Source organism: Telopea speciosissima, chromosome 9 (assembly GCF_018873765.1).
Source record: "Telopea speciosissima isolate NSW1024214 ecotype Mountain lineage chromosome 9, Tspe_v1, whole genome shotgun sequence".
Lineage (NCBI taxonomy): Eukaryota > Viridiplantae > Streptophyta > Magnoliopsida > Proteales > Proteaceae > Telopea > Telopea speciosissima.
In genome coordinates this window covers 51,302,063-51,327,212 of record NC_057924.1, presented here as the reverse complement: position 1 = coordinate 51,327,212, position 25,150 = coordinate 51,302,063, and the positions used below count along the sequence as shown (strand labels likewise).

The 25,150-nt window shown below is 37.1% G+C and overlaps 2 protein-coding genes and 2 long non-coding RNA genes across 7 annotated transcripts in view; 2 read left to right on the top strand and 2 right to left on the bottom strand.

Moving 5' to 3' along the window:
- LOC122640749 (disease resistance protein RUN1-like) overlaps window positions 1-25,150 on the top strand; it is a 49,390-nt gene that overhangs the window by 4,171 nt on the left and 20,069 nt on the right. For 2 of the 3 annotated variants that reach the window (XM_043833994.1, XM_043833995.1), the window contains exons 2-3: window positions 4,708-5,860; window positions 12,817-12,904. In XM_043833994.1, coding sequence (XP_043689929.1) covers window positions 4,877-5,860; window positions 12,817-12,858 — 1,026 coding nt within the window. In that variant the 5' untranslated portion in view covers window positions 4,708-4,876 and the 3' untranslated portion in view covers window positions 12,859-12,904. Of the gene's footprint in view, window positions 1-4,707; window positions 5,861-12,816; window positions 12,905-13,013; window positions 13,062-25,150 lie in introns of all 3 variants that reach the window. The other variant, XM_043833993.1, reaches the window with a different exon arrangement.
- LOC122640753 overlaps window positions 6,208-25,150 on the bottom strand; it is a 31,755-nt gene continuing 12,812 nt past the window's right edge. Inside the window, exon 2 of the long non-coding RNA XR_006329742.1 lies at window positions 6,208-6,365. This is a non-coding gene — a long non-coding RNA (uncharacterized LOC122640753). The remainder of the gene's footprint in view (window positions 6,366-25,150) is intronic.
- Window positions 6,729-25,150, top strand: part of LOC122640748 (putative adenylate cyclase regulatory protein) — a 33,527-nt gene continuing 15,105 nt past the window's right edge. The window contains exons 1-5 of one of the 2 annotated variants that reach the window (XM_043833991.1): window positions 6,729-7,871; window positions 8,011-8,200; window positions 8,346-8,413; window positions 8,915-8,917; window positions 20,665-20,675. In XM_043833991.1, the coding sequence (XP_043689926.1) occupies window positions 6,848-7,871; window positions 8,011-8,033 (1,047 nt within the window). In that variant the 5' untranslated portion in view covers window positions 6,729-6,847 and the 3' untranslated portion in view covers window positions 8,034-8,200; window positions 8,346-8,413; window positions 8,915-8,917; window positions 20,665-20,675. Of the gene's footprint in view, window positions 7,872-8,010; window positions 8,201-8,345; window positions 8,451-8,914; window positions 8,918-20,664; window positions 20,676-25,150 lie in introns of those variants that run through there. The other variant, XM_043833992.1, reaches the window with a different exon arrangement.
- LOC122640752 lies at window positions 10,419-13,407 on the bottom strand. The gene is made up of 3 exons (XR_006329741.1): window positions 13,362-13,407; window positions 12,000-12,002; window positions 10,419-10,493 (listed from the first exon to the last, which is right to left on the bottom strand). It is a non-coding gene; the product is annotated as an uncharacterized LOC122640752 (long non-coding RNA).

Below are 25,150 nucleotides of genomic sequence, written 5' to 3'. Positions count from 1 at the left end.
GTCACGTGCATTGATCCTCTCTGTGCCGCTGCATGCATAACGAAGTCAGCCTCCGCTTAACTTTAAGATTCCTTCTCGCCCCATTTCATTTGCCACACTTTACCATATTGAGAATCTAATTGAACGGTCAATGCATCTTCCTGCTTGTTTCTGTAGGTCTGACAAATGCGAGTAAATCTCTTCGGACCATCGAACCATGACTCAAACGTGGTCTGGCATTATTAGTCGTTACACGCCGCAGCACACGCCAACTGAATTCGATGCTTTATGTCTCATGTATGCCATCAATCGAGATGGCAATTGGCTGGCTCAGAAGCCATCCACATGAGTTTGTTAGACCAAGTCCAATCTAAAGGCCTAAGTCACATCCACATGTTCGTGACTTGGTCCAATGTTCCTCGTTGGCCCAGTTTCCACTTAAGTGACATCCAAGCAATCCTAGTGGCCAGATCGTACGGTTAAAACGCCACCTGCAATCTGATAGCGTGTGCGTGCACATGAGACACCCTCAAGATTCCATTTTCTCCTCTCTAATTAGCCCAACTTCAAACTTGAATATCTCCTTCATCTGGTGGCCTTTTTGGGTGTTCCAGCTTGCAGTGTTCATGGAAGAAAGCACTACACATTGGGGGATGAAAAAATTACAGAGGTTGTAGTTTCCATTTGTGCGAAAATTGAAGAATTCCCTTCCCCTTTTGTCGTATGCATTGAACCCATCCCCATTGGCATTCTCACATTTGTAATGCTTCATTGAAGCTACTGAAATGAAGGGAGAGGCTTCACTGTTGTTTTTATGAGGAATATTGCATAGAAGGGGAGAAAAGAAGAAGGAAGGAAGAAGAAGAGGAAAATGTATGTGTGCGTGCCATGCTGAATGTCTTGTGAAGAACAGAGAGAGAGGAGGAAGAAGAGATCCCCACAGCCAGGGCATAACTTGTGAAGCTCTAATGCCCGTTCGGATCTTCTTTGTATACCAGGAACTGAGATAGACACAGTTGTGAATATTTCCATTCTCTTGTCTTGTTTCATTTAGTATTCTTGTATTCATTGTATAAGCTAGATAGGTTCAAATACTATCTTAGATCTATGCTAGATGTGGTTTGATTTTTGGGCAATTGTATAAGCCCAATTTGATTGTTTTGAGTTGTCTAGTTGCATCTGGATACAATGGGGTCTGTAGCCCTTGCCTCTGTGTATATCTGGGGTTGAAGCAGGCAAGGTGTCTTGACTCACACCTGTGATTGAAACACCATTGGGGTAGCTTGCCTTTGCCTTTGATTATCGAGGGTTGAAGCAGGTCTAGGACCTGGACTGTTGATTGCAATTGAAGAACAATATTGAATAAATGCTGAGGTCAGTGTGACCATTACTCCTTACAGGTAGGCAACTTGCCGAAGCACGGATATCTTGTGTTGTGGACCTTGTGGTTGTGTATGTCTGCATTGTATATTAGAGTGCTTGTCTGCAGGATGGGTGTGCACACCAGGTAGACCTTGCCACAAGTATTGTATGCCTGGCTGTGGTTAAGTGGAAAGATGTGTCACACAATTGTGTATTAGTGACAGTGCCAGTCTGTGAGGGGCTGTAGTGGACAGTTCAGACATATCAGCTCTTAGCAGCCTTGTATGTATCAACTTTGGGCAGCAGTTTGAGGTTTAGCATTGCCAGTTGAGTAGTGCCACCTGTGTAGGAGTAGTTTGTGCGAGAGCCAATTGAGTGCCAGCTGTGTTGGAGATTTGGGGAACACTAAGGGTGTGTTGGAAATTGTTTTAAGTGGTTTTTAGTGACTCCTGATTCCCCCTCTCAGTGTCAACCTGGGAGCAACAGCCCAGACCGCCCTAAGTTTGGGCCCGATTGGGTTCGGCTCAGTGCTGTATGTGCGAGTTTGAGGTTGGGCTGTGTTGGGCTACGGCATGACTTCCCACCTTAGATAGAGAGAGAGAGAGCCACATTTTTTCACTTGTTCGATATGGATTGTATTATACATGTATTTACTAATTAAAGGGAGACCACTAGCCTTCACAAAGAAAATTGATCCTCTTTTCTTAGTCCATAACCCTTCTAAAAGACTGAATACTAGTCCTCAGATTTCCCTAAAATTCTCATCCCAGTCCACGATTTTAAGTCTTCAGCTTTCCCTTTTCATCCTCATATAACACTAGAAATCTAAGCTAATGCCTTCTTTGGAATGCCCTAATGCTGACTCAGTGAAAAAGATGAATCTATGGGAAATTGATGAGGGAATTAGAAAGTTCTTTAAGGTTCATTAGAAGTATTTGAAGGAGAAAACTAAGGAGTTATCTTCGTCTCCTCAAATCTTCCATTTTCATGACCCTTATCTACCTTCTAGCACCATTGAAGAAGTTTGAAGCTTAGTCAAGTAGGAAGTTATTGGACTGAAGAGCAGTCCTATTCTTGGCCAAGCTACCCTATCTAGTTAAGCTCCTAATCTTCTTTGTTTTCTTAGGTAATTTGTTTTGTTTGTATTGCATTCAATGAATATATCATACAAAGATCTCCATAGGGAAATTTTAGCACTCTCCCACTTTATTTCTTCCATGAAAATTGCATAAAGGACTGTCCTATCCACTTATGTGGACTTTGGACTGATAGGATCCCAAATGTTTCTTGTGTTCTACTTCTCTTTTCCCCCTATATGCATCAATTCTCATATCTTGTTTTTAGCATTTAAAATTGTCATGAGTAAAGGATATCAAACTTTGTTGGGAAGGAGCTTTAGGTACCGAAAAACCATATATCGTAAAGCTAAATCATGGGTACTTTGATGGTTTTTTTTTTTTTAGATTTCGTATTTCATGTTTAAAACTATTTGCCATTTGACTTCAGTTTTGCTAGGCTGTTCATCTTACTCAATCCCCCATATCTCAATATGTTTTTGCATTCTTAATCTTGATATGGTGTTCACGAATTTCCACGAAGCAATAAGAGAGGGTATGCTAGTAGATGATCACGGCCATATATGTCTTTTGTTGTGATTTTTATTTACACATATTTAATATCCTCCTCTTTTCATGTTTATCATCATTAAACTTTTGGAACGTTTCACGCATAAGTTTGAAAGGCTTGAGAAGCCACCCAAGTAGACTTTTAGCTCCCGACGCTTTGTGCACAACGATTCCAGACACATTTTTTGAGTTTAGAATCTGGCTTCTAGAAGCCTAGAAGTAGAAGTGCGATGAAACTTCCATGGAAGAGAAGCAAATGAAACACTTTCATAAAAATTCTCGTAGAATCGAGAATGAAATTTTCATTCTGTACATGCCAGATCATGAATTAGTAACTGCATCCAATCTTCAAAAAGTCCCAATTGTTTCGAACTTTCTATTTTTGGAATGGGATATTTACAGAATCCCCATGAATAGGATCAAACCTTATTCCCTGGTATTTACATGAGATTCCTCTTTCTTATTCTTAAGCAAGCCCCCGATAGGGTTTAGTTGATCCATGATTTATGTTTCATCTTTACCAAATATGCTGTTAATAACATGTGTTATGCTTGTGAGCTCATACCATGTAGGTATTGCATGCTTTGTGAGTAAATCCATTGAAAGTACCCATGATAGATCCAATCTTTGTTACTTGTGCTCAATCCGAATGACATTTTATTATTCATGGCCTCCCCTAGCATGCATTTCATCACACAATCTTAGACCAGTTTATGGAATCAGAGATTGTTCTTTTGAAGTTAGTTTAGGTGGTTAATGCCATCCTCCCAACGTCGACTTGGGGCCAATGTTGTTGAGCCATTGTCATGGGCTTGGGCTCAAATCTAGGTGGTTCACTCCCTGCGTTTTTTTATTTGGACCATAGGTGTATTTTCATTTGACCCAAGGGTTAGAATTGAATGTTCTTTTAATCTCTATCACTCTATGGGATTGGACTATTCCCTTGGGTCATGGATTTGAGGTTCAGACCCAAGGGTATATTATACCACCTTGTACTAGAACCAAAGTTTTAAAAAGGTGCAGACCACATCTGGGCTAGGATACAAAAGGTAAAAGTTAGCTAGCAGCAGTAAGAGCATGAGTTTGTAGGTGTAGCTAGCAATTTTGGTTAAAAGAGATTCTCTCAATGAAGAGAAGTTTTGTCCTTGCTATTTCAATGTTGAACTAAAGTTGACAATCCACATATTCATACATATTCGACTGGAATTAATTATTACTTGCAAGGAAGTTAATTGCCATAAAATTACCTTTCTTGAGTAGCTTATTATCTGACTTATCAAATTAAAATTTCAAATTTCCCAAAAAAAATAAAATTTAAACTTATAATATGATACATCATATAAACATGAAAATATAAATCGTAGTTGACCTATCTATATTCTTTCTCGATTGGGCTAAGGCAATGTTGTTTGGTCCACCAAAGGTTTGATGTAGTTTCTTTTCTACATGTGGAGGAACAAGGTATCAACTTAGGTCATCGTTATGCTTTGGCATGCATTATTCTGATGATGTGTGAGAGAAATTTAAAAAAAAAAAAAAACCCACCATTCCCTCAACTCTGTACATAACGTTTTATTTCTCAATTTCTGTCCATACTTAATTCTCATTAGTAGCGCTAACCATTTATAAACTTTCTTTTCTATTCCGTCAAAAAATTGCTTTAATTTCTTCTTATGTTTTAGTAGAGATTTTCATATTGTTACTTCTTGTTTTGATTTACCTTTTAAAATGAAAATTGCAGGGATCAGTCAAATGTAGTCGAGATAATTGTTCAAAGAGTTTTAAGAGAACTAAGTAGCACCCCCTTGGATGAATGTAAACACCCTGTTGGAATAAATTCCCACCTAGATGCACTACTTTCTTTGTTGAATATTAGTTCAAATGGTGTACGATTTGTTGCAATAGGTGGAATGGGTGGCCTCGGAAAGACAACTATTGCAAAAGCCGCCTATAATCGCATCTTTAGAAGCTTTAATGGGAGTAGCTTTCTTATAGATGTGAGAGAAGAAGCATCACAAGGAAATAAGGGTTTAGTTTCCTTGCAAAATCGACTTCTTAAAGATATCTTGAAGAGGGACCACGACGTGAGCATTGTTTCTAAAGGATCAAAATTGATAGAAAAACTACTTAATCGAAAAAAAGTTCTTCTTATTCTTGATGATGTGGATGATCATGTACAACTTGATGTATTGGTTGGTGGAATCAATTGGTTTGGTCAAGGAAGCAGGATCATCATAACGACTAGAGATTACCAAAGTTTGAATGCACATAAAGTTGATAAAGATATTCAAATATACAAGCTTGAAGGACTGGATTTTGAGAATTCTCTTCAACTCTTAAGCTTGTATGCCTTTTCAAAGAACGAACCTCCAGAAAAGTATAAGCAACTTTCAAATGAAATTGTAAGTTGTGCTGAAGGGTTACCGCTGACTCTAGAGGTGCTGGGTTCTTTTTTATTTGATAAAGACAAAGAAGAATGGGAAGAAACATTACACGGATTGAGAGATATTCTTGATGACAAGGTCTCTGGAATGTCAATAAAAAGCTATGATGACAAGGTCATTGAGAAGTTGAAGATAAGTTACGATAAATTAAGTGATCATGCGAAAACTATATTTCTTGATATTGCATGCCATTTCACTGGATGGATGGTAGAAACAACAATTCCAATATGGGAAGCTTGTGAGTTACGTCCTAGATTAGCAATGAAAGAACTCACTCAAAAGCACCTCCTAAAGATAGAGAATGATTTTCAGGAGCAAAAATTGAGAATGCATGATCAGCTTCGATTTATGGGAAGGAGAATTGTCTCAAAAGACAGCCATGGGGACCCTGCCAAACGTACTAGATTGTGGTCATGTGATGAGATCTTAAAATCATTAAAGAAAAGCACGGTAAGTGGCATTTTTTCTTGTTCACTTATTTATTTATTTTTTATTTTTATATTTTATAAATAATCATTGAATCCGGGGCTGTCACTCCATGTGATGGTACAAAACAGACATCCAACACAGATAAGGGGTTCGAGTCTAAGCAACCCCATTGTGCAAAAATGCAAAGGTTGGGACACTTTTACCCTTTCTAGGACCGTAAAGAAGTATTGCTAGCACCGGGGATTACCCTTTTAAACATATAATCTCAGTTTGTCATGATAAATTACTACAAATTACAAGAGAATGAACCAAGCAAAATAGATATAAGGATCATGAAATAAGTTTCTACGTACTTGCTTATTTTTTTGGATGTGTGTGCATCAAATTTTCTTTACTTGGAATACTATTTTTCTACTGTAGGGAACACAAATGGTTGAAGGTATCCTCCTTCCATTTGAAGTGCGCATAGATGATTTAAGCTTTGAAGACTTTGTGAAGATGCCCAAATTAAGATTTCTCGGAGTTGCTAGACCTAACGTTATCAACATTGATGGTGAAATTAACCTCAATGGGGATTTTTCGCATCTTCCTTCTCAATTAAGATGGTTCAGTTGGTGGTACCGACCTTTGAAAATTCTACCAACCAATTTTTATCTTGAGGAACTAGTTCATCTTGACTTGTCAAGTAGTGGTATCAAACTTGCTTGGAATGATATACCTCAAAATGAATTTAAGGTATAGTAGAATTGTATTTTTTTGTTTTGTTTTGTTTTGTTTTGTTTTTTTTTTTTTTCCACTTGTTTTAATATCTAATATTAATTGGAGAGTCATATTTGATATCATTTCTTTGTTTGACAGAGGTTTCAAAAATTGAAGGTTCTTATTCTCCGCAACTGTCCTATTCTCTCATACTCTCTTGACTACTTCTACTTATGGTTTCCGTGCTTACAAAGATTGGATCTTACGAGCTGCATATCTCTTTTGGAACTCCCAGAGAGCATTTGTCAGATGACTTTTCTCAAAAGTCTTATTCTCAGAACTTGTTTTTCATTCAATAAGTTGCCTACATCCATAGGTAATCTAAAACATTTGGTTAAGCTTTTGGTAAGTGGCACAGAAATTGAAGTACTGCCGGATGGTGTAGGGCAGTTAGAGAAGCTTGAGGAGCTAGACGTTTCAGATTGCCGTAAGCTTGTGAGGTTACCAACATCAATGGGTAGAATGAGGAATTTGCTTCACTTTGACCTGTCTGATACCATGATTGTAAAATTACCAGATGATTTTTCAAAGCTGATCTCGAGCTTAGAGGTGTTAAGATTGGGCATAGTGGAGCTAGATGATGATCAGATAGACGACTACAAGAGGAGGCTTCAACCACTCCCAGTCAGCATGAGTACTTTTTCTCAGCTTCAGGTTCTGTATTTGGCAGGCTACATGAACCTTGAATCTCTCCCAGAGCTTCCCTCCACTTTAACTCGTCTGGAAGATAAGAGTTGTATTTCACTGCAGATAATTTCAGATTTATCACACTTGGAAAGATTGAAGGACTTATACATTAGCAATTGTGTAAATATAAAGAAAATTCCCGGCCTTGAAGGAACAAAGTCCTTGGAAAAGTTTAACGTGGAGGATTGCCACAAATTGACAGAGTTGCTGGATTTGTCAAACCTGAAAAGACTGAGGGAATTAAGCATTAAAGATTGTACCGACCTAGAAGAAATTAACGGCCTCGAAGGGACAGAATCCTTGGAAGAGTTTAGAGTGCAGGGTTGCCACAAATTAAGAAAGTTACCAGATTTGTCAAACCTGAAAAGATTGAGGGTATTAGACATGTTTCGTTGTGAAAATCTAGAGGAAATTCACGGCCTCGAAGGAATAGAATCCGTGGAATGCTTTAATGTGGAGGGTTGCCACAAATTAACAAAGTTACTGAATTTGTCTAACCTGAAAAGATTGGGTAAATTATACATCGATTGTGAAAATCTTGAGATTATTCACGGACTCGAAGGAACAGAATCCTTGGAAGTGTTGAGTATGCGGAATTGTCACAAATTAACTGAGTTTCCAGATTTCTCAAACCTGAAAAACTTGAGATATTTATACATTAGGTATTGTGAAAATCTAGAGGAAATTCATTGTATCAAAGGAACAGAATCATTGGAAGAGTTGAGTGTGGAAGGTTGCCACAAATTAACAGAGTTACCGGATTTGTCAAACCTGAAAAGCTTGAGTGGAATATTTATTATAGATTGTGTAAATCTAGAGAAAATTCATTGTTTGGAAGGAACAAAATCTTTAGATGCGTTTATGGCGACGGGTTGCCACAAATTAACAGAGACAACGAGGAAGATACATGGGCAGGTACTTTTATCTATCTTAATTTCTCTCTGTAACTTTAAATGGAGCTTTTCTATGTAGTAGCAATGCTATAATAGAAAGCATCACCAAATAGTTGATTTACTGGACTTTTAACTGCCTTCCCTCTTTATTTATAATTTCTATGCAGGGAAGACTTGTTGATAATGTTGGCCAAGGTGGTCAGGGAAGTAACTCAATTGCTGTTGATGATCAAGGGTCACCAATTCTGTGTTGTCTTTGCATTGACATCTGGGAAACGGTTGGAACAAGGGAAGTTTGTGGTTGACTCTTATATCCGTCGGGGAGTAAAACGGACATTCTTTAGATATTCGATTGAAATTGAGGACATTGAATTCACTAATAAGAGAGACTTAATCTACATCTACCATTTCAAAGGCTTTGATTGGTTTGGGTTTCCACTGGAAAGCAAAGATGCTATTGAGGAATTAAGAGTACATATAGGCGAGAACCCTGTTTCTGGCTCTATCAGAGTTTATGGGACCACCCCCTGTGTGAAATTCTGTAAGGTCTTGTTCGAAAACAAGGGTTCAGAGCAACAAGTGCCTAACGAACAATCCAGTGCTAAGTTGGTAGCAAATTTCTTCCAATGGTCAGATGCTGCTGATGATGATGATGAAGAGGTGGAGGTGGAAGAGGGTGCATTGAGAGCTAGTAACTGCAACGGAGCTTGTTTTGATGGCGAGGACAAAGAGGCAGCATGTGTAGTAGAGCCATTAAATGATGGATCCAACCAGCAAATACTAGACCAACCATCACATGTTCAGGAGAAGGGAAAAACATCTCCCTCTGACAGTAAGGATGAAGAAGAAGAAGAGGAGAGGAACAACAGAGCAGTAGATTTATTGAGTTGTTTTAGATTCATCTTTGTTTCTGAAGTATTGGTGGAAGGGGAAGAGGAAGAGATGCTGAGTCCAAGCAAGAGATCTCGTCTCCATTACAACGATGATGATGTTGTTCAAGGGTTTCCCTCTGAGATTGAAGAAGCAGAGAGGAGTAACAAAACAATAAATGGTGGGGTTAGAAGACCCGGAAATGTTCCTAAAGAGGTGGTAGAGGTAGAAGGTAACGCAGCTGCTTCAGGACCAAGCAATCACTTTGTCGCAGTGAAAGCTGTTTGGTATGGTTTTCACAACTGTTTCAGTACTACAGGGTTTTTTGTGATGAGGTCCCATTCTCTTCTACTGGTCCTTCTCTTCTCTTTCACAACCTTAGTTCTATTTTGGTTTCGGAAGTTTTATTCTTCTGAAGATGTGTTGCTGGTACCACCACCAAGTAAGTTGAATCTACATACATCTTAAACAAACATTTAATTTGTTCTTATCCCCCCCCCCCCCCCCCCTTCTCCACCATCAGCCAAGAAATTCTAACAATGTTATATATTTGTTGATGCACTCAGCTTGATCAATGAATGACAAACTTCATCTCATGAGCACTGCAAGACAATCCAACTAGTGGGAGGTTACAGAAATCTGTCCTTGTTGCGTTAGCCACTTGTTCCTGATGCATGCTTTTATAGTCTGAAATAATGGTAACCCTATGGTCATATAATTTGATACTCATTTACTCTAGAACTGCAGTACGGTTTGCAATATGGTCCTTTTTTTATTAATTTTATTGAAGAGAAACAGAATGCTACCTGGTCGCTTGGCCTGCGTGGCTCCTCGGCCTAGAGACAAAACCACCCTGCCTGCATTGGAAGGCGGAAATCCTGCTCAGGTTGATGCTTGAGCATGCGCTCCCATTTGTCAGCGCATGCGTACAAACTCTAAAGGCCCAGGCAGCGGTCTCTCGCCCATTTTTGTTATTATATTTGTGAAAATTATCATCTGTCAAATTTTCAATTTTTTTGTCCTTCTATGACATAAATATTTTTAAATAACTGCAGGGGACCTTTACCAATCTTTCAAGGTTGAAGACAGTTTTAGGAGTATAGGTATGTAACCATTACAAAGCTGTATTATTTTTAAGAGATTAGAGGGTTATTAATTATTGAAGTTCCTCATCAATAATTAAACTTCTAGTACCTAATCTGTTGAAAATTTCATTATTTCATCCAAGTAATGACACATGAAAATACATTGAGATCCTTTGGGAACAATGTCAGTATCATTACACGGAAAAAAGTGTCTATCCTGTTGATGACTTATTACAAACAAACTAATCACCATTTAAATTTCCCACAGAGGATGTGAAGTCTATTTCTGTCCTTTTGATGAAGCACAATCAGAGGGAGGGGTGGAAGTGATTGGTGAAAGGCGACCCTGAAATTGATATACTCAGAAAGTGGAACCTGAGAACTGTAAAAGTCCTCGATCTGGACCCTGAAACGCAACAAATTGTGGAAAATATGATGGTAATATTCTGGTACTTTATTAATTTATTTATATTTTTTACTTTGTTTGAATGGTAGTTTTCCTTCTGTGGTAATTTTGGATGATGCCATAAAAAGTTAGATAACCCCTATCCAGATGAACAACATTTATTCTCACTTTGAATCTAATTATTAGTGGAACTTAGTTTAGATCTCTTGTTTCACAGTCTTTCCTTAATTTCTCAATCTTTCTTTATTTTGGATGGCACAAAGTTGCTTATAGTTCAACTTCTGTATAATTATCATTTGTATCTGTAACAATTTTATGTGATTTACATGCTGTGCCCTCCCTTGCACTTTGATCAGCGACAGAAATCCATGGGTCTTCCTACAAGCGATGAGATCCAGATGCAAGAGATTCTCAAGAAATTCATAGCTGAGGTAAAGACAAATACTTCCACACAAGTGAATTTTCAGCCTTGCATGGTGAGATTTTTGTTTCATTTCCTGTTAATGCTGAGTTTTGATTTTTCTCTTTGTTCACGCAGCATCCACAGATGGACTTCTCAAGGGATCTTGAATGTCTTGACCACCAATGGTAAGGGAATTCCAACGATTTGTTTAATTGATACAAATTGTGACCCGCATTTCGCAGATATTTCAATTCCAGCGAAAGAGGTTATCGCTTCAATCCAATTAATTCTTAACAAATTAGTATCAGCAATTTGTGAGGGCTTTTCTAGCTATATAAGCAATCATTGATTAATAATAAGATAAATCAATTAGAGCCAATGAAAGATTAATTGTTTTTAATCAACTCAGTATACCGAAAATAAGTTACATAATGAAAAAGTCCTTTCAAACTCAGAACTGGTAAATTTCTTGACTGTGTTCTGTGTTTTAAATCTCCAAAGGTTCAATGAGACCTGAGAAGTCTAATGTTAGTATCAAAATGAATAAACGCCCTGTGAAGGGACAGGTAGAGTGTTGAGGGAATGAAAGAACAGCAGTTTACCGTGCTTTACCTTGGACTCGATGTTCTAATTATAGTTATTGTAGTTCCCCACAATAAACTACTGAATTCTACTGGGCTATTTCCCGTCTAATTTTAGTTTTTATAAGTGAACTGATGTGCCTGAACCTAAATTGCATGTTTTATGCCAACCTCAAAGTGCTACTGAGATTTGAAATGACTTGAGTTTCCATTCCTTCTGCTTTCAGATTCCTGTCATACTTCTTTTTATATGTCAACTAAGGACCAATGTTCATAAATAAGGCTAGCTGAATTCTTTCATGTTAGGCTCAGAGCATTGTAGGTTTTTGTGTAAAAGTAATCAAGGACTGCATTAAATTTTAGTAATTCTTTGGAGTAACCTTTGGACATCATTCCTTCTATAACACAAAGCTCTATATTAACTTATCACAAACTAGGGTTCTGGAGCTGTGTAGACCTTCTAATCACAAATTCACCTGCTGGAGGTCAATGAATCAATGGTCCATTGGTCTGAAAAAGGCTGGTTGTTTGTTGACTTCTCTCTTTTTTTTTTGTTGCTAAAAGTTGTTTGTTGACTTTCTAACCCTATTTGTATCTAGCTTTAGTATAACTGCTCTATTAATGTAAAACACAGTGGAACCTTTAATTTCAAGTAACTATAAAGATTGGATTGACTGGGATTATACTTGCTGCCAGAAATAGATAACTCCAGAAATATTAGAAATGGCAAGAGAAAAATCTGAACTCAGTGGTAAAATTAGAGAAGGAAAAACAAAAATCTAAACTTATTTCCTGATGATTGTAAGCTAATGAGTTCTTTCTTTCTATAAATCCTGCCCCAATGATTTGGAGTAACTCTGTTGGCTGTTACCTGTCATCACTGCATAGTCTCTTGGTTAATCTACTTTGTTTGATGTTGCTTACCATGTTAAGTTGCTGTCTTTTTTCTGGAATCAGTTTATTATGTGAAAAATGGTTTTATAATCGGTGTGAATGTATGGGAATGTACTAACTCCTTCCTGTGCTTCCTTGTTAAGGGGATGCTTTCCATCCAATTTTAGATTGAACAGTCCGTTGTAAGATAGGTGTCTATGTTCTTGTCCATGTGCCCCAGTGTCCTAAATACCAATTAATGTGTCACATTTCTTTATCTGTTATTATTAGGATGGCCTCTGTTTCTCAAATTTTTGTCCTGGTGAATAATAATCAGAGCCAAACAATGGTGTAGTGATTTGGATTTGGAGAAGTATTCCAGAAGACCACCCTTACAAGAGGTTACAGTCACTGTTCCAGTTCCTCCAGGAACCAAATCAAGATTTGTTGCTTGCGAGATAAAGAGCTGCCTGAAGGTTGTACTCAAGGGTCAACCTCCATAATAGATGTAAGTTTGTGGGTTCTTTTATTACATTTTTGCTAATCATCTGTCAAGTTGTGCACCAAATTTTCTATATTTTTGTTCTTCTCTGACATGAATATTTAAATAATTGCAGGGATCCTTTACCAATCTGTCAAGGGTGAAAACTGTTTTTGGAGTATAGGTATGTGACCATTACAAAGCTGTACTATTTTTAAGGGATTAGAGAAGGGATAATTAGTGATGCTCTACATCAAAAATAAACTTCTACTACCTATTCTGTTGAAATTGGCATTAGTTCATCCAAGTAATAACTTTTAGGCATCTGTTAAGTTTTGACAGTCGATGACACATGAACTATCTTGGAACAAATTAATCATCATTTAAACTTTCCACAGAGGATGCAAATTTTTGTCTCTTTGACGATGCACAACCAGATGGAATGGTGGAAGTGTTTGGTGAAAGGTGACCCAGAAATTGATACTCAGAAAGTGGAAACTAAGAACAGCAAACTCTCTGATCTGGACCCTAAAATCCGATAGACTGTGGAAAAGATGACGGTAATATTCTGGTACTTTATTTTTTTTTTTTTCGTGCTTCATTTCATAGGTAATTTCTTCTATGGTAATTTTGGACGATGCCATAAAAGTTTAGGTAACACCTATCCAGATGGACCACATTTTTTCTCACTTTGATTCTAATTACAGTGCAACTTAGTGTAGAAATCTTGTTTCACGGTCTTTCTTTGATTCCTCAATCCTTCTCTTGGATGGCACATTTGCCTTGCAGTTTGATCAGTGACAGAATTCCATGGGCCTTCCTACAAGAAATGAGAACCGGAAGCAAGAGATTCTCAAGAAATTCATGGCATAGTTAAAGACAGATGCATGCACACGTGAATTTTCAGCCTTGCATGGTGAGATTTTTGTTTCATTTCCTGTTGTCAAGACTGAGTTCTGATTGCCTTTGAACTTTGTTCATGTAGCATCCAGATATGGCCTTCTCAAGGGCAAACAAATCATAGACTTGTTTCTCCTGATACATAATTGTTGAGGGTTGATGTCTTGTATTCTATAATTTTGATTGTGGGCAGCCTCTGAAGGACCGTTAAAAGCTCGTAAATTCTCTCACTTTGTTTTCCTTATAAATTGTTAATGATGAAGGTTATTATGGTTACAGGAACTCTTTATAAACACAGAGGTGTGAGGAACAGAATGTGCAACCCTTTTTCCATTACTAGTAAAGTTTACTGTTTTCACTCCGTGGATGTAGGCACCTTGTTAAACAACGTATATTCTTGCAACATGGTTGTTTGATTGTTTTACTTTCTGTTACATGTTTTTGCTGTCTTGTGCGTAGGTTACATTTCTACAATAATTTTTCTATTCACATGGGATTGATATGGAGGAGGTTGCTTTTTGATGAATTCTCAAATCATTTTTTAAAGTAGTAGTATTAGAGCTTTTTCTATTAGTTTTGTATTTGTACTGTTTTAAGTACCTGTTAGCATGTCTACCAAAAAAAAAAAAAAAATCTGTTAGCATTGTTTATTGAACAGCCACCCTTTTTCCGAATTTTTATCGCATACGGTTCCGTGACCGGTATGGTTCCTAGTGCCTCTCACTAGAGGAGGGTGGACCCCACTTGGGCAGAGTGTTCGGTTAGGTACCCTGGGTGGGTCCCACCTCCCTCTTGTGAGAGGCACTAGGAAACAACACTGGTCAGGGAACCGTAGACGATAACGATTGCCCTTTTTTCCCCATCCTTGGTGGCAAATTCAACGCTACATATTTCAAGGGCAGGCCCAGACCAATGGTTGTTTCTTCAATATGGAATTTTTTGTTGAGTTCGAGTCCAATAGTATATTTTTCCATGGGAGAATGGTCTTTTGCAAATTGTTTGATGAAAGCTACTGGTTTGGATTTTGAAGATGAGGGAACCTTTCAGGTCTCCCATATATGTCAAGAGATGTGTTTGAAACAGCACTAAATGTGGCCTATAGCAGAATTCTTTTACCTGTGAATTGGTTAAAATGGAGGGATTGTCTGAATGACACCTTAGATGTATATAGAATATGTAATTTTATTTGAAAATGACTAACTACTATGTAATTTTTTAAAAACTGGCATTGATTCTCACTCTTCGAAAGAATAAGTATGTGTACTAAGGAGGTAAAAAAATTAGGGTTACAAATAATTTGACTCCTTGAGAGCTTCTAACATGGCATATGTCAGAGGGTTTCAGAATGCCTTGAAAAACTATTGGTTTTGGTTTAATTTAATGTTTCATGTGAGCAACGGCCATCGATTTCTTTCTCACATCAGCTACCATGAGGTGGGTCCTTGCAAGAAAAGTTCTAGTATGGTTTGCTGTATTAGTGAAAATTCATGGGTCTATGTTAAGGAATATACCAAGATAAGTGGGTGAAGTGGCTTAAAAGGAAATTGTGAGGAAACAACAACCACCGCAATGTTGGAAGGAATATTTATTTTATGGGAAGCAGTTTTCTGTACGGGAGTGTGGCCTACGTCAGTAGTCTTATGTGTCTATCTCTCTCCTCCTTAAAACAAGAGGACAGAGGTGTATTTTTATAATATTCTCCCATTTCACATTTTTCACATGTGCAATTGAACATTGTCACATGTGATATGGATCTCTACCAAGCAATATTACAAGAAATATTCAGAATCTTTAGGATATGGTAATCCAATATCTCATGTAATCTTTCCTTGTAAATCCAGTGAGTTCTTTTACTCTATGTAATCTCTTTATATATTCCAATTGGAGAAATCTAATACACTGTGGAATATTATAACCTTAACAGGGAATACTCCAAATGGTGAAGCGTATATTATGCTATTTGAAGCACACTCACTCTCATGACCTGCTCATTGAATGCTCTCCTACCCGATCCTTGCAAGCTTTCCCTGATGCGGATTGGATAGGGGATGGCCTTGATCGCAAGTCTACTGGTGGTTTTGCTATTTTTCTTGGATTTCTCGCAAATAGAAAACTGTGATCCATTCATTTACTGAGGCCGAGTACAAGGCCCTGGTAGATGCTTCGGCCGAATTGATTTGGTTTGAATCCTTTTTTGGTGAACTCGGCTATCTTCTATCTGGTGCCCCTATATTATGGTGTGACAATATTGGGACAACCTATTTCTTGGTTAATCTAGTGTTTCATGCTTGAACAAAGTACGTTGAGATAGATTTTCATTTTGTTTGAGTTTAATTATATTTTGGAGATTGGATTAGAAGAGAACAACTACAATTAAAAACTCTACACTTCCTTTAAATTTTAAAAGAATTCATAGTTTGTTTGAGTTTAATTATATTTTGGAGATTGTAACATTTATTTAAGAATTTTAAATTTAATTTAGAAATTCTAATACCGTAGTTTACCTACCATACTTTAGTTGAAGTTTTAATCTCTACATTTTAGACTTATGTTTGTGTTTTGATTCTACTCCGGTTCATATCTCCTTGACATAAACGATCTTGTAGATCCTCAATGTTCCTAAACCGCTAAAGTGGTTAGGTGGTTTTGGGGGCGTTACAGTTTTGTCTACTCATACATCTTTCTGTCATATAAGAACACATGAAATTGATCAGATTGTTTTTTTGGTGTAACTTTCATTTTGCTTCCTTTGATCATATGAGATAAAAATCTGAAATGTTTGTTTAAATTGCAAATCATAATCAACTTTCAAATTTCACATCCATGCCCATTTCATGTAACTTTGATTTTTCTTCTTTTCTTTTCGTTGCTATTCTATCCATTTCTATCCAACCAAAAGCAGCATAAGAGTAGACCAAATTGAAGCTAATTTTTAAAAAAATATGTTCACATTTAGTAGTAAACAAAATCGCCACTAAATAGAAGCAACCCAGTGTTGTTCAAAAGTGGTAACTAAATTCCGCCACTAATTAGAAACAAATAGAAGCATTTTAAAGTTACCATAGTTATCTATATGGTATAATGGTTAGTGACATTTTAAAAAACCTGCCACTATATGTAATCTTATTTTGTGACGGTTTTAAAAAACCCCTAATATATAAAAATTCTCTACAATATCGATGGAACGATAATGCACATCCAACGGTACAACAGAGGTCATGTGTGTCATGTGTGCCACTTAACCTCTGCTCCGCCACAAAAGAGGTGTTTTTTTGGGTAGTGGTTGAGTAAGAGTTTGACAATGAGGCAGTTGGACCCGAGAAATAGCATACACAGTGTCTTCTGTGGTCACCAATCACTGAGTTGGAGCCATCAATCCAATGAAGTACTGAATAATGTAATGACTAATTAAGCCGAAGGCATCTTCCTTCCAAATTTCAAGGAAAACAAGTCGACTATAACTAATCAATCTATTTTGTTTTTTTTTTTATTTATTATTTTTTATAATTCGACTAATTAATCTTTGTGATTTTATAGAATCTTTGGATGTGATTAGTCAATCTTTTTCCGGTAATTTGACAATCAATCGCTGTGATTCTAAAGAATCTTTGGATGAAACTAATCAACCCCTTTTTTTAATGATAATTTGACTAACCAATCCTTTTTATTTTTTTGATGAAATTTGAGTAATAAATCCTTGTAATTTTAGATTTTAAAGATCCATAGAACAATCAGCAAGGGTACAAATTTGCCTTTTTTATGCATATCATCCTCTTCTAGTGATGTGTTGGCTTCCTCTCTTGTTTCTTAACTCAATTGCCCGACCCAATGCTTAACCTGCAATCCCAAATTTTGAAGAGAAGTCAATTAAAAGTTTAAAACCAACAAAATTATCAATTGGATATTTTATATATTTATTTTGGAAATAAATCTTTTTTCTTAACAAATCTCTTTAATAATAAATTAAAATCATCAAAAAAGTACATCTGAACACGGAAGCTTGGCATGCCTTTTTAAACATCATGATGGTCTTCACTAAGAGATGAGATTTAGGCAGGTTTTGAGCCTGAGGGTGGAGGAGAAGGGAAGGGGGGGGGGGGTTATGGTGCACCTAAGTGAGTGAACATTACCAAAAATGAAGTCAAAAGTCATTCTAGAATTAAATTTACTAATATTACTAATAATAATAATTTATTTGAGGAAATGATCTGGAAATACAGCAATGTTCCATGGACAAAATTATACACGCAGAATATTCGCCTATGACGAAAAAAAAAAATGTAGATCAAAATATTTTTTTGGCACCAACAGACCAAATTAAAACATACATATATGAGAAGGAAATTCGCCATTCTTGTTAAGGTGAGAATATTGTATAAATAAGAATTATCTATTTGTCATTATAAACACATGCCCCATTCTAATAATCCCAAAGGATAATGAGTTACAATTAAAAAAGGTACATTTTATGTCCATCTTGTTACCTAACCCACTTGACCATAGCTGCTACTGCTTCTATGTTAAATGTGGGTCAGTCTTAATTTGCAATTGGATGGTATGATAAAATGCAGGACAGTTAGCTTGTGCCTCTATTGTGCCACAGGATGTGCACCGCACACCCTGTACTTCCGCAGAGAATTTTTATCCATAAAAGGTATAGTCTAAAGTTATCTAGGAAATGCCAATGAAAAAGGTGCTATTCTGTTAATAGTCTGAAACCCATTAAATAAAGGATGGTTAATAAAAAAATAATTTTTGACTAAGGTGTGATTCCCAAGGTTCCATGTGATGTTAGAAAATTTGGGATTCAGATCCTCTACTGTCGAGTCGCCCGACAAGATGGTCCTGCCGAGACACAAGAAGGTGGAGAATGACTGCCTTACCCCTGCCCGACCAAGGGTAACGCGATCATTCTCCACCTCACTATGTCTCAACAGGACGGTCCTGCCAGGCATCTCGGCAGTAGAGGATCCAAATTGTGGTGCAAAATTTCACATATGATTGAAGCAAATATTATAAAAGAAAATCCCACAAACTCACACTAATTTTTGCGAGGTTGATCCTTAAGTCCAACCTTCAGGTAGTGGGTGTAGATCAGCCAAATGGGCTCTTTTTTTTTCTCTTCACCAGTGGTGATAAGGAATATCTTCTTCACTATCATCCATCAATACCATTAGATTGTATTAAAAGAAAGTAGGACTTAACCAAGAGTCCAATCATGTGATCATATCAACAATGAGGAAGAAAATTTGATTACCATATTATTTCAAACTATAAAAACATGCACCGGGAACAAGTGGCTAATGCAACAGGAACACATTGATCAAGCTGAGAGAATGCATCAACAAACATATAAAACGTTAAAGAGTTTCTTTTCCTGATCCTCCATTCCAGGGTGATAAGATAAAAGAACAAATTAAATAAATGTTAGATTAGAATGTATGTATGTATGTATGTAGTAGATTCAACTTAACTTACTTGGTGGTGGCATCAGCAACATATCGGCAGAAGAATAAAACCTCCTCTTCCTCCATAACCAAAATAAAACTAATTTGGTTATAAAAAAGAGGAGTACTGGTAGAAGACAACTTGGGGAACCCATCACAAAAAACATTCTAGTACTGAACCAGTTGCAAAAACGATCCCAATAATAATAAATAGCATTCACTACTGCGATACAGCAAATGCATACTCCTGAACCAGCTGCTGCTGCGATAACTTCTTCTTCCTCCACCACCACCACCTCTTGTGGAACACATTCGAGTCCCATAACCCCATCCTTTATTATTGTTCCAAGTATATTGCTCCTCTCTGTTTCTTCTTCAATAGCAGGGAGAGACCCTTGAACAACATCATCAGCATCATCATCATCGTCAATGTTTGGTTGATGCTGGAGACAACAAGGAGCTGTCATGCATGGCCTCGGCCACTGTTCCTCTGCCGACCCGTATCTCTTCCTCTTCTTCTTCTTCTTCTTCTTCTCTTCCTCATCATCAGAACCTAACCATCTGAAGAAACCTTGTACCAACTTGGCACTGGATTGTTGGTTAGGTTTTTGATGGACTGATTCCTTGTTTTCGTACAAGACCTCCCAGTATTTCACTTTAACGTCGAAATCATGAAAAGGCGAGATAATCTCAACATCCTTTACATCTTCTACAGTAAAATCAACGTTGCTTTGATATAAAAACTCATTGAAATGGTGTATGTAGATTACATCTCGAGGAGTGGTGAGTTCAATGTCCTTAGTTGTGATCGACAAGTAACCTTTTGATGAATATATGAGATGCAGCCTCCTTTCCCGATGACCAAACAGTTTCAATATCAAAAGTGACATTTACTCGCACAGGGCGATCCCCTCCTTTCCAAAATTTAGGTATGAATGCAAAAACAATACACAGAATTGGCAATCTGGATCCTCTATGGTGTGCTGCCAATGTTGTGCTGTGCTGCGCAGACACAGGTATGGGTGCAATGACCACCTTACCCACTGCCCAATTGCTATGCACGGATGGGATAAGGCGGTCATTGCGCTCATGCCTGTGTCTGCGCAGCACTTGCTGCACCGTAGACAATCCGGATCCCAGAATTGGTGAGAAATGATGATAGATCTCATCATCCGAAATCTCTTTCACACCTCTACGTACATTGTCATCAAGTATTCCCTGCATATAAAGAGGTAATGTAAAAAAAAAACACTGTCAATCAATCAATCAATAAAACATATAGAAACAACTAATTGGTGAGTTTTTACTTTAGTCCTACTTATTATGCTAGCAAAGAAGTTTCAATTTTTTATGGGAAAAAGACCTGTCTGCTTCCCTTTAAATATAGGCTCTACTCTATTCTATTTTAAGGGGTAGCAATGTGCTTTTACGCACCACAAGCTACCAAGTGCGTTTTAAACACTTGTTCGCTTGAAATAAGAAATTAAATTACTGAGAGACAAATAAGATGAAAAATTACCAGCCCACGTATCTTCCTTGTTGTCTTTGTTAATTTGCAACAACCCCGCGCATCCATATGTTCTGACAAGGATATTGTTCCTTCGAGACCGTGAATTTCCTCTAGGTTTTTACAATTCCTAATGTTTAATTTCCTCAATCTTTTTAGGTTTGTCAAATCCAGTAACTTCCTTAACTTGTGGCAACCCGATGCATCCAACTCTTCCAAGGATTCTGTTCCATGGAGCCCGTGTATTTCCTCTAGGTTATAACAATCCCTAACGTCCAACTTTGTTAAATTTCTGAGGGCTGACAAATTTGATAACTCTCTTAAGTTGTGGCAACATCGTGTTTTCAACTCTTCTAAGGATTCCATTCCTTCGAGGCCATGAATTTCCTCTAGATTTTCACATTTCCAAATGTCTAATTTCACCAATATTTTCAATCTAGACAAATTCGGTAATCTTTCCAATTTTCTGCATTCATAAAGTATTAAATACTTCAACCATTTACGCTGTGATAGATCTGAAATAACTTGCAGTGAAATGCAGTTCTCAACTTTCAGTAGAGCTAAAGAGGAGGGAAGCTCCAAGAGAGCTTCGAGCTTCATGTAGCCTGCCAAACATAGCTCCTGAAGCTGAGAAGGAAAACCACTCATGCTGAATGGGAGTGGTAGATGCCTCTTGTAGGATGTCTGATCAACTATACTCATCATTAACACCTCTAAGCTTGAGATGTTTGAAAAATCATTTGGTAACTCCATAATCATAGTATTTTCAAGGTCCAAGTGAAGCAAACTGCTCATTATACCCATCGATGTTGGTAGCCTCACTAGGTTAGGGCAACTTGAGGCATTTAGTTCCTTAAGCTTCCCTAACTGTCCTACACCATCAGGCAATTCTTCAATTTTTGTCCTCCTTACCGAAAGCGTTTTCAAATATGTTAGTTTACCTATGGACGTAGGCAACTCGTTGAATGACTCACAATCATCGAGAATAAGACTTTTGAGAGAAGTCATCTGACAAATACTATCGGGGAGTTTCAAAAGAGAAGTGCAGCTACTAAGATCCAATTTCCGTAAGCACGGAAACCATGAGACGAAGTTGGGAGAGACAGAGAAGTGCAGTGAACCTCTAAGAATAAGAACCTTCAATTGTTGGAACACCTGAAAAAAACAAAGAAATGAAATAAAATTAAGCTTTCCATTTAAATTTTGATAATTAAACAAGTGAAAAAAAGAGAGAGACAATTGTAATATACCTTATTATGGGGTTGATCATTCCAAGCTATTTTGATATCACTTTGTGATAAGTCGAGATGAACTAATTCCTTGTGACAAAAATTGGCTTGTAGAATTGTGGAAGGGCAATGGTACCAATAGAACCATCTTAATTTAGAAGGAAGATGCCAAAAATCATCAATGCGGTGAAATCTAGAAAGATAGAGAAATCTTAAATTGGGCATCTTCACAAATTCTTCACCATGGAATTTTCTATATCCAACATGCTCGTCAAGGATGATACCTTCAACCATTTGAGTTCCCTACAGCCCAAAAAAAAAAGGTGTTTCACATAAATAACATTTGATGCACACACATCCAAAGAAAAAAAATATAAAGATGTAGAACCATACTTAATGCACTTTATATTTATGTACGTACTCAATTCATTCTCTTGTAGTTAGAAGTAATATATCATGACAAACTAAGATTATATGTTTAAAGGCCAATATCCCGATGCTAGACCTACTGCAGCTGTACAGTGCTAGGAGGAGTAGATTTAAGATGGTCCCAACCTTTGCATTTTGCACAATGCGGTTGCTTAGACTCAACCTTAACTGTACTAGCTGCCTTACCTCTACCATCACAAGGAGTGACAACCCATATTACAATTAAATGATCATTTATAATAAATAAGTGAACAACAAAAAACCAAGATCTCTCTTACCTTGTCTTTTTTGAATATATTTTCAATCTCAACAGGATCCCAAATTCTAGTAAGTTTGGTGGGGTTCATAGCGCTCTCTTTCAAGACATTTCTCATTCCCATATATCGAAGTTGATCATGCATCTTCAATGTTTTCCCTGACAAATTCACATCATCAACAATCTTTAATAGATTCTTACGAGTGAGTTCTTTTATGAAAACTCTTGCCTTCAACCCACAAGCTTTCCACATTGACATTGCTTCTTCTTGTTTCCATCCACTGAAATGACATGCAATATCAAGAAATATAGTTTGCATGTGAGGACTTAGTTTCTTGTAACTTATCATCAATCTGTCAAAGACCTCCTCTTCATACCTTTGTATTGTCATGCCTGAGACCTTGTTGTTACTGATATCTTTCAATCCTTTTAATACATATTTCCATTCTTCTTCATCATTTTTATATAAATGAGAACCCAATACCTCCAGAGTTAGGGGTAACCCACCAGCACGCTTTACGATTTCATGTGAAAGCTGCTTATATTTTTCAAGAGGTTCATCCATTGAAAAGGCATGCAAACTAAAGAGTCGAAGAGAATTCTCAAAATCCAATTCTTCAGGCTTGTGTATTTTGATATCTTTATCAGCTCTATGTCCATTTAAACTCTCATCATATCTAGTTGTTATGATGACCATGCTTCCTTCACCAAACCAATCGATTCCACCAGCCAATGCTTCAAGATGTTTATAATGGTCCACATCATCAAGAATAAGAAGAATTTTTTCTCTCTTAAGTCTACATTGAATCAATTCTTTTCCTTGAGAAACACTGCTTATGTTGCCGTCGATGTTCAAGATATCTTTAAGAAGTTGATTTTGCAAGGAAACTAAACCATGATTTCCTTTTGATGCTTCTTCTTTTATACCTTCAAGAAAGCTACTCCCATTAAATTTTCTACGGATGTGATTATAGACAAACTTTGCCATAGTTGTCTTCCCCAAGCCGCCCATGCCACATATTGCCAGAAATTGTACATCATTAGATTCAAGATCTAATTTAGAAAGTAGTTCATCTCTGTAGCGTTCTCTTCCAACAGGGTGTTTACATTCAAACAAGGTGGTGCGATTAAGTAGTTCTCTCGAACCATTTGAACAATTGACTTAACTAAATTTATCTGCTCCCTGCAATTTTTCACGTTAAAAGGTAAATCTCAACAATAAGTAACAATGTGTAAACCTCTAGTACAAAAAATAAGGAGATTATGCCACTTTTGATGGAATAAGAAAAAGAATTATAAATGGTGAAGAACTAAAAATGAGCATTAAGTATGGATAAAAATTGAGAAATCCAGCATGTGTACTGAGAATTAAGTATGCAATTCTTTTACTATTAAAAAGAACAGCTGATTTCGTATGTATATATTATATTATAACAAAATCACATAAATATACCAATCAATGGCAGATGTAATATGTATATATACATTGTTAATAAATCTAAGCGACCCTAAAGAAGAAGAAGAAGAAGAAGAAGAGCCCCTAAGATAAAAACGTGATACATGAAGACTACTGGTTTAGGTAGGAATAAGTTTGATTGTTAGGAGAGTAAGACTTACTCAATGGTCGCGTTGCCCTTGAGAGTATACCCCTTTAGTTCTCCCACCTTTCCCACCTCTTTCAAAGCATTCTTCCAACTCTCTAAGTCCGCTGGATTATACTTCGTTTGGCTTAACATGGGTTCTATGTTAAAACTTCCAGTGAGATGTCGAAGATCCCGTGGCTCAACATCAATGAAGATTGGCAGAATGATTTGACCCTTTGATTTATGGCACTCCCATATCTCAACAAGTTCCAAGAGACAATATTTGCTATCTGCATAGTTTTGAGAGATGACTGGAATGGAGATCTCAGAATGTTTGATTCCTTGTAGAAGCGAGGAGCAAATCTCATCTCCTACCCAGAGGCTTTCGCTGTCTTTGTAGGCTTCAATTCCATCTTTTCTTAGAGCGTAGTAAAGTAGACTGACAAAGTTTGTGCGAGTATCTGAACCTCTGAAATTAATAAACACATCGTAAGAAGATGAAGTACTTCTATGAGCCCATGATGAAGCCATGAAACTTAATTGCAGAAGTTGCAGAGAGGGTTTTGGAGCTCTCTTAAATCCTATTTAATTTTCATGTCTACTGTTAGAGCTGATGGTTTTGGGGATCTCTCTTGTTAGGCAAAAAATTCTCTACCCATAGTGACATCCAGCTCATAGTGCACATGCTTTCCTTGAAATTTGGCTTTTTCAAATCTCTACAAGCTATCCCATGGTGCATATGCTTTTCTTGAAATTTGGCTTTCACATGCTTTTCTTGAAATTTGGCTTTTTGAAATCACGTGTACAAGAAACCATATCAACGTATTAATTAAGTACAATGTAATAATCACCTTATCTCTACTCAGACAAGACGTTCAAGCAAATGTAAGGCGGTAATTGCAATGCACCTCAGTAGGGCGCT